Source organism: Calliopsis andreniformis, chromosome 10 (genome assembly GCF_051401765.1).
Source record: "Calliopsis andreniformis isolate RMS-2024a chromosome 10, iyCalAndr_principal, whole genome shotgun sequence".
NCBI lineage: Eukaryota > Metazoa > Arthropoda > Insecta > Hymenoptera > Andrenidae > Calliopsis > Calliopsis andreniformis.
The window spans coordinates 11,910,201-11,927,056 of NC_135071.1; the positions used below are offsets into that span (position 1 = coordinate 11,910,201).

The following is a 16,856-nucleotide window of genomic DNA, read 5'->3' on the forward strand; positions in this document are numbered from 1 at the left end:
GAAATTTCCAGAGGACGTCTTTGAAACGTCTGAAGTTACAAATTAGTGTGTCTTTGAGACGTCTTACGTCTATAAGGCGTTTCATGTGTTTAAAACGTACAAATACGTCATTCTTTAAGACATCCAGATAGTGTGTCTTTAAGATGTCTTATGAACATAAATTTTGGATGTCTTTATGATGTACTCTGTTGAATATTTTTGAGACATCTAAATTACGTCGTGAGATGTCAAGCATAAAATGGACATAAAATAGGCGCCTTGAAGACATCGTGTACGAAAAAAACATTTCTCTTAGTAATAGCTTTCATAAAATTTTAGAACTCTTGGAACTACTAACTTTTTGCTTAAGGATTTTTATTATTCAATACTTTGGTCCAGATTTAAAATAGAAATTTACACGATTTGTTTGAATTAAACTAAAATATTTATATATAATTGAATCTATAATTACTTAAAAAACGAGAATATGCTGTAGTATTAATATTCTAGGACGTAATTCATTTAGCTTTCTAACAATTTCGTGACAGAAGGGTTAAAAACATATGCACCTATGCAAGCACATTAGGCCAACAATTTTTGACCACTTGAAACGACTTTTACCTACGTTAGATATTGGAAGGATACATGCTACAATCAGGGCAGAACACAGACGTTTTTCTTATTTCTTTTAGATATTATTTTGTTCTATTTCTGCACCTTCCTCTAACACCGCAGAACACAAGCAACTGATGTCATAACGAAAAATATGACAGATTTAGGCCCCTTGCAGACAAGCGTTTTTTTGTCGCTGCTGCAGTTTATCGCCATGTTTGTAGCAACAGGGACAATCCCCAGTTTTCAATTGTGAAACACAAGGAAAGACATGTGAACGCGACAACCAGGCAGCACGTTTGCGACAAGTTGTAGCGGCAAATTCACGCAAAGCGACGAAATATGATCTGCGTTCTCTTGAAAATACGCAAACCTGCCGCCAAGTTGCAGCGTTCTTATGTTTTTCCTTGTTTTCCACAATTGAAAATTGGTCATGGTCCTTGTTGCTACAACGAGCTGTGGCAAGTCTACAACACGTCTAAAGTCCAATGCACACGAGCGATATTTTGACGCACGATTTCGTTTCATGTTTCTCTTTCTTTTCCCAATTACAAGTAACAAACTCAGACACATGCTCGCAATGAAATCGTGCATCAAAATATCGCTCACATGCGTTGGTCCTAAATCTGTCTATTTGTCGGTTAGTTTTTCCCACACATTAATGAACATTTTCAGTTTCAATCATTGAAATTTTGACCACAGAGGTATCGTGACGAATCAAAACCGCGGTAAATTCGCTTCGTGTATTATGATCTGCTTTGAATTCCCACGGCAACAATCTCGAGGATAAATATCGCCTATCCCTCTGTGCATCATTCTGCGCCGTCGCGTTAGTTCATGCGGACAGAGTCCTCGTGAACATAGCTTCAAATCCATTTTATGCGATAGAATTTTAACAGAAATTCGAATGAACACGATACACGAGTAATGTTATAAAACAGGTACTTTTACATTGTTGTTACTATCTCAACGCACTCATTCATCCAAAAGTGAAACTAAAGCCTATGTTATTGTTTCCATAGACAAGCCAGAGTGCCACGTGGGAAAGGAGCGTATAGACGGGGAGGATTACGTAGTGTGCTCTGCGATAGCTAATCCAAAGGATACCGATTTCGTTTGGTCTTTGAAGAGCGACAACGACACACTGGAACAGGTCGCCGAGACGAGGAATGGAAAGAGCTACATCCGGCTCGATACGTCGGTGACGAATTTTCGGACGTACGTTTGCGTTGCGAACAACTCCATTGGCCACTCGACACCGTGTGAGCGCGACGTGCCAGGTACGTGCCATGAGAATATTCATAATATTCCGTTTGTCTTTGCAATTTTGTTAGTGTTCGAGAGGCTTGACCAAACAGTACTGAAATCTGTTAAAAGTAAAACAAGCAGAATACAAAGATAATGGGTTTACCCACGGACATTTTCAGTCAAATATTTTACTTTACACCAAGTGAAATTAATTAAGAGAACGCGTTTCATAACCGATGAGGTGGAAACGACTTCGTAATTTATTATATTGTATAGAATAATGAGATATAATAATGGAATATAAACTGAATGTACCTCAGTACTTTTATTTAACTTTAATAAAACTTGTTTCTGTGATTTCATATAAAAGCTTTGATTTATCAGATCTTTATTAAAGATGTTGTTAATAATACATGAAAGTGCATGTATCATAAAATAATAACTTTCAAATGGATGTATAATATACAGTAATTAGCAGAGCAGAAAGTTACTTTAATGCTGTTATTCAGATAAGAGGCGCTATTTAAAATACTTACATTATACAGTCACAATAATATCTTAAAAATTAGTATCTGTAATGTTTAAGCTATATTCACATTAAGAGAAATTATTTTTAATATAAACGAAGAATATTTGTAATAGAATACAAATATTATTTATACATCATTTTGCACTGAAACAAACGTTAAGTTTTGAAAATACCTGTATAAAATCCATGAAAACTTTTGAAACAACTTAATGAGTGATTTAAGCGGGCTAAAGACGCTTTATCATTTCCACGGAACTTTGAAATCTCGTTTGATGGACGCATAATTACGCCGTTGACTTTAGATCAATGCTCTACTATTCTGTGAATATTACTGTCATAAAAATCTCATACTTTCGGCTGATAGCGTAATTCACTTCCACTTATTCCGCTGTCATTTGAATCTAATACCCTTCAGGGGTAGGGATAAAAGTTAATTACTCTCAGACGTTTCATTCTCCTCGTCAGTTCGAATAAGTTATGAATACGATTATTCGCGCAGCGGATTTCTAACGGGATCTATTTTCACGTAAACTATAGCCATTTAAAAGAAACGTGTCATTATTGAATCGAAAATTTCTCCCCACTGTCGAACCCCAATTTCGTAAATTAAAGTCATCCCCGACAGCCGAGATCTGTGTTAATTTCTGCTGTTTAATTTATTCTTCAGTTGAACTCGCCTGATTAATGTTTTCCGTTTCCACGTTTATTTTCACATTTGTTGTCTACATCAAAGGTCCCAGCCGAACAATTAATCCTGCCAGAAATGTTACCTTGTCAGACCGATTACGAATTTTCGTTGAAGAGGCAGGTGGAGATGGGAATTGGTATTCCAGGCCCCTTTTAATTAAAACTCGTGTTTCTGTTGTTAATAGTATACAGATGGTATGTAAATGCAAAATAGGACCTGAATGATGAGAAGTTACAGTTTTATTCGAGTTCATGCGAATACGTCCGAACATGAATTTTAAATGATTCGCGTAACAAACACAAGACTTTGGAGAAAGGAGGGACTACATCTAAATGAGTGTTGCCCCTTTCGTTAATGAATTTAGATTCGATTGAACGTTTAGTAATTGGTTTATAATTAAATGATTTCAACAAAGTTTTATAGTTTTATAATACTTGACAGATTTACAATCCTTTCATAAACTATTATTATATTTGAAAGTTTCACCAGAATTTTTAATTCTTCTCTCTTCAATTATTTAATTATGATAACCTTGATATACTAGGATTGCGAGAATTTAAAAATATTAACTGCTCATTAGTTTACCTTCATTCAAATCATTCATCATCTGTTGACTAATTCTTTTTCCATGTTTAATGACCCTAAGTTTGACTTCTAATTTTATTTCTCTCCAGTTCCTCTATTATTACTCTATGTTGTTAAATAGATGTAAAACATTTTCTTAACATTGTCATTGAGTGCAGATAAAGGGAAGGCGTATAAATTATATAAGGAAAATAATTCAAAGTCCCTGGGTTGGGAGATTCGTTTAGCCTCCCTCTTCTTAAGTATTATCATTTCTTCCAGGGATAATGGAACTCTTCCCTGTGGAAAATATAAATAACTGAGCGATTAAATAAATCTACGATAAACATTTTCCCAAGCAGTCATTAAAATTTTCATAGAAATAGCTACCCTGTGTGTTGTAATTTGCCATATCGAAAAAATATGACAAAGGATCATAGTAGAATATATAAAAGTGGAAATTCTAACTAACCTTCCAAGATAGGGAATATCATATGCATATGAGACAGCTAGACGATGATGATAGTTAGTGATAGTACGTTTTTCTAAATAGCTAATAGATCTAAATATTCTCAATTTTTTTCGTTTTTTCTTAGCTCACCATGGACAGCGAAGTAAGTTTTTCCTTAATTATTGCTTTATGTCTAGTAAGAAAATTCGAGAGAATTGAATACTTGGTTGCATTCATTTTATTTTCATTATGTAATTTTTAATCTTATTTCTGAATCACTTTTCTATTAGTGGAATGCTAAGTTATTTTCTTTCATCTTTATTTAAAATAGAACGTGTTGAACTTCAGATTAATACCGCAGAAAATTCCTTTTTGTAGTACTTTAAATGAATGTTAATTGAGCATAAATTATTCCATAAAGATTAAATTCAAATTCAAATTCTACTACGAGATTATTTATTCCCCAAAATACTTCACTTTGAACGTGATAATGTATTTTACATTCTTCTTTGCAAAAGGAAAAGTAAGAACATTTACGGAAATGTTGAAAATAATTAACATTGTACAGTGTTTCTATGATCCTCATATTTATTATATATACAATAATAAAAGTATTTCTCATAATTGCGAACACGATAAAGAATACTTTTGACTGTGTCTTCTTTCAAACCGAAATAGTTTACTATGTTAGGAGCTGTACACTTTACCAGGGTTCAAAAATACGATTTTGTATTGATTAAAATGGTTCCACCCGCATGCGTACATAAACTTACATAATAATGATACCTTGTGGTAAAATATGGTGGAAAAACGAAGTGAATTAAGTCCAAGGGGAAATATGAAAATCCTGGATTCAGGATCCACCGTATTACCATCGTATTTATAATATTTCACAGCTGTCGTCGATATTTGAATTGCAACTATTCCACCGTGTTATTCCGTTACCAACCCCCGAGGATAACCATAAAATTTCGACTATCGGTTTCAATCACTTCTTCCTAAATTTAAAAATGTTCGGGCAATTCTCGCTATAATAGATACTTCGATATTTCGAAACACAAGAACAACTATTTTATATTTTGCAACAACATCTCTTAAAATATAGGTATTTTTGATTAATATTAGGATGTGTTGTTACAAATAGATAAGTTTAGACAAAAATTGTAAATTTAACGAACCTTTTACACTAATTACTCTAAAATTATTCACTATTTACTGGTAATATCACTATACTACTGAAGAATACAATTGTTTTGATATTTCAAAATTTGCAAGGTGATCTCAATCATAAAAATTTATCATCGGTATACAATAGCAAAAAAGTGTTCGCCTGCTGGCTTCTTTTATTTTTGATAAGCATAGGCATTGATATTGTTCTCGTACATAGAATATCAACATAAAACGAATATTATTTAAAATCATCAGGAAATCTCAAAACTACGTTTAACAATTATTAAGAACACAAAGAAAAGTATATAATCTAAATCCTGCATTAATAATTTCATTAATCATTATTTTTCTTTTTTTTTGTAAAGTTATGTAATGTGTGTGAAATCCTTGTATTGTACCTAGTATTTAGAATATGAATATAATTTTAACTGTGGATCGTGTAAAAGGTTGGAAAATACCAGAAGAAAACCAAGCTCACAGAGTTCATACAGTAACACACGGCGTAAAGAACAACGCAGATAAAAACGTCCTAAAACTATAAAATCCTAGCACTTGGTGATAGGTCACCGCTAATTGGATACGCCTAGCTATACAGACCTTTACGTACCCTTACAGCTCAATGTGTTATACGCAGAAGCAGAAGTAGGAAGAACGTGAAATGTTCGCGAGCTTTACTGTATTCAGTAACCAAAGAAGCAGTTCCCTAGTGTTTCTCTGTTATCCTCATTAATTATTAATTTTCTTCCTAGGATTCCTTTATGAATTCAAACTACTTTAAATTCTTTTACTCTTTATTCGAAAAACATTGTTCTCATTTCCAAATCGTATCCTCTTTTATCGACAACGTGGTGGAATTTAATACTAGTGATTCTTTTTCTGTTTCACTGTGTGACCTCTGTTAGCTTAATTTAAGGAATTTAATGTACTCGTGTTATTGTGTGGCGATAAAGACGTAGTTAACTCTGTGATAATTAATTAGGTCATATTCCCTGGTGGCATCAGCTGGAAGGAAATCTCCTTCTGATCATCATCGTTGCAGCCGTGGTGCTTATACTTGTGATAATAATCATCTGTGTGGTTATCTTCATCGTTTGTCGACGTAAACGAAGCCAGATGAAATGTAAGTTGCAATTTTATTTCGTTCTCTGTGATTGTCATTGTGATTTATTGCTCACAGTGATTCGCATGACTTAGGGTATCAAATGGGTTTCTTCGAAGACCACAGCAATGTATGTACATGCGTATACTTTAATATGACAGACAGTACAGAGATACAGAAAGTGCTCATATTTATTACAATGCGTTTAGCAATATGATTTTAATATTCTTTTTTAATAATATTGTTAGTTGAACTTATGCTTTTACATCGTAAAATCATCTATTAATTTATAAGTATATTAAGAGTCGTTTTAAAGATAAAAATTTTGAAGAAACCCAAATAACAAATGATCATTATTATAGACGGACACTTCGCACACATCCAACACGATATTAACATTATCTATTTATTTTAATCACGTTGTTTTACGATAAGTAAGCATTACGTGAGCAGTTTCGTAATTACATTGTCAGGAAAATTTCGAATAATCTTTTACACAATTATGTTGTACAACTTGCCTAACAAAGAATTTGCTTAACTTTATATTTTTACTAACTGTGTCAAAAGATATATAAATAGAGCTTTCAGGAATGAAGGTAATTTTTAAGGTCAGTTTAATTTCCTTAAATTTTATACTTGAAAAAGATTTGTAATATGTTATATAAAACAGTAGGGACAAAAAAGTTTCATTTAAGATTTTACGTAGCATCTTCGATTGGACTGAATGAAAAAAACTGCAAGCGTGTAATGCATATTTGTCGTTGCATCGGCTCATAAGAGAGTATACATAGATCACACGATACAACAGTTATTACAGAGATTGAAAAATGAAAAAGGGGTCGTAACAATAGTTTACATTTTGCAATGCAACGCAGTAAATCCACAGTAGTAGGTCATACATTCACCCTTTGTACTACGTGATCTCGTTACGTCGATATCCATTCACTTTGCTCGTACTATTTACAACGTTGTTCAATTTAGATAAAAAAGTAAAAACGAAAATGTCAATACACAATTCATAACGATCGACGTGCATACACTCATGACATCCAAATCAAAATATGACACATCCAGTGAGCTTTCATTATTTTAAGTCACGTCACGATCTCGTTGCAGTAAATTGTCAAGTGAAATGATTGCAATCTCGATTGCAACTTTTATACGTTGCATGTTGCGTAATTAAATTGAGGATAAAACCGTAAGTGGATATACGTTTCAAAGCAGTTTTCAGTCGAAATCGATCAACCAGCTTTGACAGTATATCGAATTTTTTTAAAGTAGCTTTGTCGCGTAGAGTCGATGAAGATCGTTGCAAAAATTTATTCGTAATCTAGAGATATAAAGAATATACAAAAATGTATAGCAGAAGTATATTTGTCATTAGAACTGGCTGCAGACGTCGAATTTACTATTATGCTGTATCTTTATTAACATAAATTATGGTTGTGCTTGTAACTAAAATGAATAATTTTCTATATTGTATTTATTTTTCAGTTTACTCACTCAAAGTAAAATCAACATGATACCTTCCATTAAACGAATTTGTATCCACTTTTTTCTCTATCTTTTATTATTAGCCTATAATTTTTTAACGTAGCAACATTTGAAATTTATGCAAATCCTGTGTGCTACGTAAAAATAAAAGAGTATCATTAACTTCGATACAGTGAAAGAAACGAACTGAGAAAGAGGTAGCAAGTAGTATTGATCTGCTTGTAGTCAGCCGAGCTGCTTCACCAATGCTATTGGAATTATTTATAAACTTCGTGCAATTTTTATATACTTAGTCTTTAAAAATGTATTGTCAGTCAGAAATTATTTAGGTTAACTGACTTTGGAGAAACATTCAGAAATGTATTTACAAATTCTATTTAAAATTTTTATATTATATCCTCATTTACTTTCTAAACCAGTGATATAAAATTATCGTGATCAGTATTTTAATTGTTCTGTTTATGGTTAATAAAAAGACATAAAATATTTATAATAGAATTACTGAAATGATTTTGTATTGAAATATCAACAAAATGTCTTTCAAGGTATATTTCCTGGTAAATATAATAATGTTAGTTTTACTAATTACAGTTACATTATTGGCAACAGAGTTTAGATTACGATGACTGCAGCCAGATCTATATAAATCATGCACCGCATACATTAATTTTGCGTTGTTATTATCGCATAGTTCATGCTAGTCACAAAGAACGCATGTTTATTTATGTTACGTGATCGTACAATGTAGATGGATAATGCGAATTTCCCTTGCGATTGCAAAGACAAGTACATGTACAAATTGTTAAATAAACGAACTCGTGTTGCGTTGCTGCGAGGATAAAAATTTTTGCAATTTACCTCATACTTATTCGCAATAACTCCCAATCAGGGAATAAATTTCAATTCCACGATCTCATATTCGAAAATTCATAAAATATCAAATGTTGAAACTTAAATATTATGGAATGTTCGTCGGATTTCCATAATTCATTTAATCATTCTACAGGCGCAACGCGAATGCAAAATATTTACGCACACTAAAAATTTAACGAGCTGAATCTTAACAGAAGCGCTTAGTAATTCCTGACATCGTAAATAATTATTCCACGTTATAAAATTATAATGTTAACCCGACAGTCGTAATTTTGCACCCATGCTCAATACTAATTCAATCGAGTTGATTTAATTACATATTCCTCTTTTACTCATTTTTAAATTACTATCGTAATACGCGCCTCTGTAAAATTAAATCCCCATTTAATAAACGACAAATTTTCCACTCGGCTGGGAAATTATCATAAAATTATCATCAATTACATACATTTAACATGGAACGAGGAGTAGACTTTCCAAAAAATTCATCGCGGTACTTATCACGACAGAGCCAAATAATCGCAATAAAGTAGTTGAAAAATCATTCGTTAATAAAACCAGAGAAAGAATCATTCCCATTCAGCCATGGGACGCCTTGCAGACTGTCTTGAATTTTCCCAGATCCTTCGGGAAATTAGTCAAGGTTTATTAAATCCGCGACGTCGTGTACTTTAAACTGAAAAAGAACGTCCCCGATGAAACGTAACGTTTCTAGAGCACGGTCCTCGCAGCAACCTCCGCGAGTCTCGTACTCGGTAGTGTCTCACTAACACAGAAAACTGATTCGTTTCTGCTCTACTTTTTAATTTGGACTTGCTAAACAAAACACAGACAGTAATCGGGTGGTCGAGCTGGAGGAACGCGAACAGTAAGTACGAAACGCATCGCATTTCTCTCCTCTGTCTCTCTTTCCGCTTCTATCCCCGTTGCGTTCGCCCATTGTGCGCCCTTCGCTGCGTACGATTCCTCCTGCAACTGTTTCGCCTAACCTGGTTGCTTGACGCTCCTCGCTTCCACACGACCGCCATGTTACCGAGACGTGCTTTCCGCTTGCCAACGAAGAAAACGTAATCGCAGTTTTCGCTCAACGAAACAGCCGCATGCGCACGTCCTCGCCCTGGGTATGCTAATAATTCAGTAGAATTAATTTCGGGCACACGGCGTACACGCGTTGCACAGCACCCAACGTACACACAGGCCTCCACACGCGTGTGTGTACACGCTATAGAGCGCTCAGATCCGCCTGCGCCAGGGATATTAACTCGTCGTTGGTAAATCCTGTTATGCGATTGATCGATGGAATTATCGGTTCTACGTAGCGACTTACCAGCTAATGGATCTGAAGAGGATTCTGTCACCTAGCCCAATTTCGGGAATCGAAGAGGTCTTTTCGACGTCACGGCGGAAGGTGGTTGTAGATTTTGAGATGATGTCAGTAGACCGCTTGGAGGTTCTGTTATTCTTGTGTATGGGGTGGTTTAACTGTGGTAGAGTTGAGTAGAAGGTTAGTGTGCTTGGTAATGTGAGTGAGTATGTAATGAGAGTTGGGTTAAATATAGAGAATTTAGGGAATTGGGGTTGTTCCCTTCGTGCTCAGTGTTTTCTTCTTGTGGATTAATTTTTAATAAGGGCGAAATGCTTTTTTTGCCATAGTTTGGATAAGTATCTTATTTATGTGATTGTAATTAGTAGTTTAGTAGAGAGAAGAGGATACTGTTAAGATAAATACAAAAAAAAGTAAGGACAATCTTAACCAAAGTTAGAATACGTAATTGTGTGTAAGCAAAGGGTTTAAAATAGCAATAATTTTTTGAAATAATTTAATGTACATATTTAAGTGCTGGTATAAAGGGATTAAATTACAGGATAAGTCAATGTACTGAGACAAATGCAAGAAAAATTTTGGTTCATATTTTCCAGTATATTCTTTCTAACATCAATTTTTTATTTCTAAAAATACTTATTAAATATTCTAAAAAAAGAAGAGAAATAATTACATAAACATAAAGCATACATCACAACATAAATTGCTTGAATGCTCTTTGAGTCCATAAAATGCCAGTTTCGCCTGAAATCAACAGAAGAAAAAGGCAACAGTTCTCGAGTCATTGTATTTAATCCGACAATCAGCAAATACTTCAAAGGTAATCGATCACAGAGCTCTATCAAAAGAATTCAAACTCAGTTTCAACGCCAGCACAATCGGAAGTACATACCTCTAATAATGGTATGCAGTGTTAAACGTACGTATTATGGGCATCATGACTTATCGACTTTATTGGTGTGAGTAAACGTAATAGTAACCCCATGATATGTGTAGTGTGCACGAGATTGTCTCCGATCTCCAATCTCACAGGAAGCCAGTGCCTCTCACTCGCTTCCTCCCCTCTCTGTCCCTCCACCTGGTCTTCCTCCACGGTTGAATGCATGTCTGTTGCATAATTTAGCGGCCACTTCCGTCTTATAATAGTTTACTGTCGAAGTATACACAGAGAGGCGAGGCAGGTAAGGGTTGCATGCGCAAGTGAATAGGGTGGCAGTTGTTCTTTGTTATTCGAATGTAGCACTGTTGCAGTTGTTGCATAATTTAAGGACGATTAGCTATGTAGTAGACTAGCCGCGGTTACAATGGTACAGGCTGTGTTCTATTTCACCGCGAGGACCACTTTCGGAGGTGTAAGGTAGGTGAAGGGGTTGCATGCTCGATGAATAGAAAGCTCCTCTTCGCCTTTATTGAGTTGGCTATCGTTCAAATCGTGACCCGAAACGAAGAATCCTTTTGACGATCAAATTCTCTCCATTCATCGGGAGCGAACGTTTGTTAACCTTACGTAAGGGTTTCATTGTAAATGATGGTGCAGTGCGACGAAAAGTGACACAGGGTGGATTCTTGTCGAAAAGAAATAGAAACTGTGGTCTGATTTTTGAGAGGTGATTTTTAAATTTCATGTCGTATCTTTCGGCGTTGGTTCTTTAGTATTATTAAGTTGCACTATGAGTAGTGTCGCTTCTGAGTATTAGCTCATCAGTAAAAGAAATTAATATTAGTAATTTATGCCCTGAAGATTTAAGAAAGAGATCAGGAAAATTAGAATCACCATTTGATTGCATTTGTAATCTGCCTAACACTTCCATTCTTTTTTACAATGCTGTTATATTGTATTTTTAATAATATTATCTAGAACAATAAAGAAAGCGATTATAAACAGAGGCAAATTTTGGGAGATCCAGTTTTTAAAATACTATATTTTAAGGAACGTAAACTGTGCCTACTCAAGTGCAATTTAGATACACATTTTAAGTTTTAGAAATTCGCTGTCTTAATTAAATTTCTATACCATTTTCATTTCTAAGCGACTATTTCTTTCTACTACTGCTATATCATTTCAAGTAATTTGAAGATAATGAATACCCTCAACCGAAAGTATTAGAATCCAGCGCTTTAAATTCACAAACGAAGCAAATAAATGCAATAACTCGACGTCTTTTTAAAAATGGTAATACAATCATGGAAAGGTGATTTTGTGTCCATTAACTTTCATATGAAATTGAGTCACTGCTGAAACTGTTCCTCGGCTGGTATCGGTGACAAATTAAAAAAGAGATAGACAGGCATTTCGTGGCCGCGGTACCTTTGATGAATTGCCAGCGTTCGCGCATCCTATGCATATGCAATTTATCATGTACGAGCTCGAGGGAAAGCAAAATTTTATTATCGAAGCATCATGATACCGCGACTTTTATATTTTGAATTGCTAAAGTTAGCGTCACCGTGTTGCGTTCCCAGCGTTACCCGAAAATATCGTCGAAAAATATCTTTTTTAGACCAAGCTTTTCACTTTGTCGGTGTTTGGAGGCGAGTCGTATTTCCAAAACAACGAAATCTATCGCGGCACAATCGTTCAAGAATTTTTAACGAGCAGCAATGTATGTTTAATGAAAAGCTTCGATTGAAAGCGATTTTTCAGCAGCTTACCTTTGCCCTTAGGTGAGTGAACCACGGGATTGAAACAGCAAAATATTTGGAAGATAGCGAGTCAGGTTTTCATTAGAAAGTTCGACAAAATCGCGGTTCTACCGACGTTCGATGGATGACTTTCCGCGAGACAGAGCGATGGCAATCAAAAGGATTCTTCTTCTCGTGGTTATCTTGGAAAGTAACCTTTTTAAGTGCTGTGTCTATACTGTCCCTGCTGTATTATTCAAGTGTCTTTTGAAAGTTTGGAGCAAACGTCTGGTCAACAGAGAGTCATCGTTTTACGGCTGCGTAAAGCTAATGAGATATCAAAAGTCGTGAAGTAGCCTTGTAGAAATTAATAGGTGGTTTATAGACTGTCGTAATAAGTTAGATGTTTATTTAGCAAAGTTCATAGGGGAAGCCACAAAAATGAGCAATAAGGATATTTCAAATTACAGTGATTACGTGAACGTAAAACGAATAGTGTTTTGCTTTACTAATTGGACAAGAAATATGAGGAAAGTAGTTTTGATGGATCATTGTGAATTTTCTTAAGAAACATCACTGGCAACAGACGTAGCACTAAAAAAGGGAATGCGATAAGAATGTGGTATAAAACCGATGCTATTCGAGTGCTCGAAAGAAATTATGATAATTTTTTTATAGCTCTAAAGTTATTATCAACTTGAGTCTCCAATTCAGTTGAATATTTGTTTCGCTTCGATGAAACTTTTGTAATTCTGTTTGTAAGAAAAGGGTACGATGTGGTTGGACGCTTTCTGGACTAGCTTAAAATGAAAATATAGGAATGAGAATCAATAATTCCTATAACAATGAATTAGTTTCCAATGCATTAATTCTCAACAAAAGTGATTAATAGTAGCATGCAAAAAATCGCAATGTTTCGTTGCAAATATTGCAATATCGAAATTTAAATGTTTCCTAAACTATGGCGTTCAATATACAGGGTGTTTCTGTTATCTTGCACATCCTAATATTTTCGTTATTTTTGCTGATACAAAAAATGTGTCAAGACAAATTGGTTTGATTCAAAGCCAAGAATATTATTTTCTCCGAGTTTTGAAGATCATCGTCAATTTTTTGCACAGTAATACGTATTTTTTAAACAAATTTTTTGCTCAAAAACCGAATTTGTATTTTTTTAACTAAAGAAATTTGTGCTGACACAATTTTTTTGTATCAGCAAAAATAATAAAGGTATTACACTGTGCAAAAGAAAAGAAACACCCTGTGTACAGAGGTTCGTGAAAATATTCAAACTCACTGTAAACATTCTACAATTCATTATTTGCAGTATCCATTTACAAAAAAAAACTACTCCCACAAAATTACGATCCCCTCGAAACCATATTTAACTCTTCTTTGAACCACTTTTTCCTAATGGATCAAGTAACATACGAGTAATTTCCAATGATAGACTGAAACTGGATACCCTGTATATCTTAATAAAAAATTAATCCTTCCATTAATGGCCACGTATTAGATCGTAGCCAGCCGTCGGTGCATTTACCCTACTATAATAAATTCACCTCAAAACCGGGAGCTGCAGTCGCGCCGCGCTAATAATCGACACGCTCACCCGGACCGCCCGACCTCTTCCCCAGAAATCGTTTTTCCAACCACTGACCTACCGCCAGCGACCTCGAGTTTCGAACCGCTCGAATAGCTCGTAACGCTCTGTCGGCGGTATGTGAGAAACGCAATCGTTGAACAGTCCAGACGGCGGGCCGCCGAGTCCAACAGTGTCCTCGCACTCGGCACAGGTCCCTGTGCATCCGACACCCGCGCCCCGATGGCCCTTAAAGCCAGGCGTGCTGGTTCACATCAATCGAAGCCACAGCCTGCGATCAGGTCTCAGCCTTCGGGCATGCGAGACGCTGCGAAGCGAACTAATGGCCAGGCGAAACGATCAGACGGCTGTCGATCGATTCCTAATGGAGACGACCATGACCAAAGCTCCCGCCAAAGTGTTCCGAAGGCGGAAGGAGAACGCGCAGAGGTGCCTAACAGTGGCCAGTCTGCATGACGACGGTATGCTTGCCAGGGCTAACAAAATTAAGGCGATGTTTGGGGTTCAACTTAAGGAGCAAGCCACTCTGCCTGGTATATCCAGAGAGAAGACAGGTGAGTTCGCGCGCGTGTTCCATCGGCTGGGAAAGGGACTCGCTTTAACGTTGGCACACCTGAAACGTGAACCTGAGAACTTTGACGACTGCGTCCGACTCCTTTTCACAGCACCGTAAAGCGTAACGCTATTAACCTGTTAATTCGTTGAATTTTATTCGCTGCTTGCACCTCGATATCGTCGTCTTGATGGTGGCTCGGCTTCGCTACCCTGTGTAATTTGAAGTAGGAGGAAGCTGCAAACGGCGCTCCCTCATGGGAACGTAATTTCGCTGTGGAGAACCGGGCCGAACTGCGATTTCTATTTTATATTTTTACCTCGTCGCTCTGTTTGATTCAATTTTGAGGTTCGTCGAGTTTCCACGGATTGCGGTTGGGTAACGGAGGTGAATTCTTGAGGCACTGACTGAGTGTTGCCAGGAATTTGGTACTATGCTGATGATAGTTATAGAGATCTTTGTCTGTGTTTCATAAGGTTGGCTTCGCAAGGAAATTTCTTTTCATCACGGATTTCTTTTCATTTGGAAGTTCATTCGGTTGGTGAATGAAATCAATTTTGTTTTAGTTTTGCGAAAAGCAAATTTAGTTTCATAGCTTGTGAAAAATTGATGAAAATTTTCATTTCTTTTTTAGGGTTATTAGAAAATTTCATATGAAGAGTTTAGGAAATTCTGAGTAACTGTTCATATTTGCTATTGAGTTTGTGACATATTTCATTTAAGGATCTCGTTATACTACATACAAGAGTCTTCTTCTTTGTAGTTAATACGATAACAAATATTTTAGATCACTGCACTATATAGAAATTTAAAACACTTCAAAATAATGTGGCTTACGTAACTTTTATTTAAATTTTACTAGTATAATAGAAACAATATTCTCAATTAAGTACAACATCTGCTACTGTACGTTGTACCATTTGTTGTGTTAAAAAAGCACGTAGCAGTTTTTAAACATTTTGACTGTACACTTTCCCATCTTCTTTATTATTTTCTTTGCCGTTTTCATTGTTTAACAAGATTGACCTCGAAACGAAAATAATTTAATCCTGAGTATTTAATTCTAGCATTTTCTTTCTGAATGAAAAATTTTTATTTGAGCTGCTTCTGTTCGCGCATTATACATTGAATTCATTGAAATAGAAAGGCAAAGTATTATAATTTATTTAACAAATCATGCACATTCAGTTGATTAAAAATACAGGCGGTGAAAATTTTCATGTTGACCGAACGTATTGAATAATCGATAAGTACATCTGTATTTTAAAGAGATATTTGTTCGGACGAAAAACCGTGTAATCTGTTTACGTTTGTTTGCCAACGTTAAAAGCAGCCCGCTCGATCCTCCTATAGTAATAAATTACTTGTAAATCCCTAATGATAATCCTGAGCGTGCAGTATCATTGCTTTCGAATGTAATGGTGAACGTTTAACTGTGAATTCATTCAGAGATAAAAATTGTTGAATATAACATGTAGAATAATTATTCGTAATGAATGTTTTTCAATTTTATACTGTTCTAAATACACAAAATTATCTGAATTTTCACAGCATCGCTTTATACACAATCAGTCTTATTTAAAAGCTTTTTTAAACTTATATGTACGTAAATAAGTATAATATAGGTCAATTAAAAAAACTTGGAAAGCTTTTGAATATAAAAACTGAAAGACACTAAATAAGTACGTTTGTTGAAATATTACAGAGGAAAGGTAATTATTAATATGTGCTACGAGGAATTAATGTGCCTACTGCTATTTGTGTCGCCAAATTTACATGTACATTGGAGGTACTTCATATGCTACAATATTATTGGAAAAATAATGCATGTTGTATCATGTAAAAATGAAAAAGCTTGGACTTTACATTGCATCTGATTAAACATATTGAAGCAAACGAATAATTAAAACTATTACATTGTTCTAATTTCAAAACTTTTATGTAATTTAATTGCAATTCGTTAACAGGATGAAGTTAGTTGTTTTTTATATGTTTCCGTGTATTTGTATGTATTGCATTGGTGTTTTTAGTTCATCGTTTTTTATTG

The 16,856-nt window shown here is 35.0% G+C and overlaps 1 protein-coding gene across 3 annotated transcripts in view; it reads left to right on the top strand.

Annotated features, from left to right (window-relative positions):
- Nrm (neuromusculin) overlaps nucleotides 1-16,856 on the top strand; it is a 373,850-nt gene that overhangs the window by 332,291 nt on the left and 24,703 nt on the right. For 2 of the 3 annotated variants that reach the window (XM_076386721.1, XM_076386720.1), the window contains exons 14-16: nucleotides 1,614-1,871; nucleotides 4,217-4,234; nucleotides 6,221-6,361. In XM_076386721.1, coding sequence (XP_076242836.1) covers nucleotides 1,614-1,871; nucleotides 4,217-4,234; nucleotides 6,221-6,361 — 417 coding nt within the window. Of the gene's footprint in view, nucleotides 1-1,613; nucleotides 1,872-4,216; nucleotides 4,235-6,220; nucleotides 6,362-9,538; nucleotides 9,576-14,400; nucleotides 14,811-16,856 lie in introns of all 3 variants that reach the window. The other variant, XM_076386719.1, reaches the window with a different exon arrangement.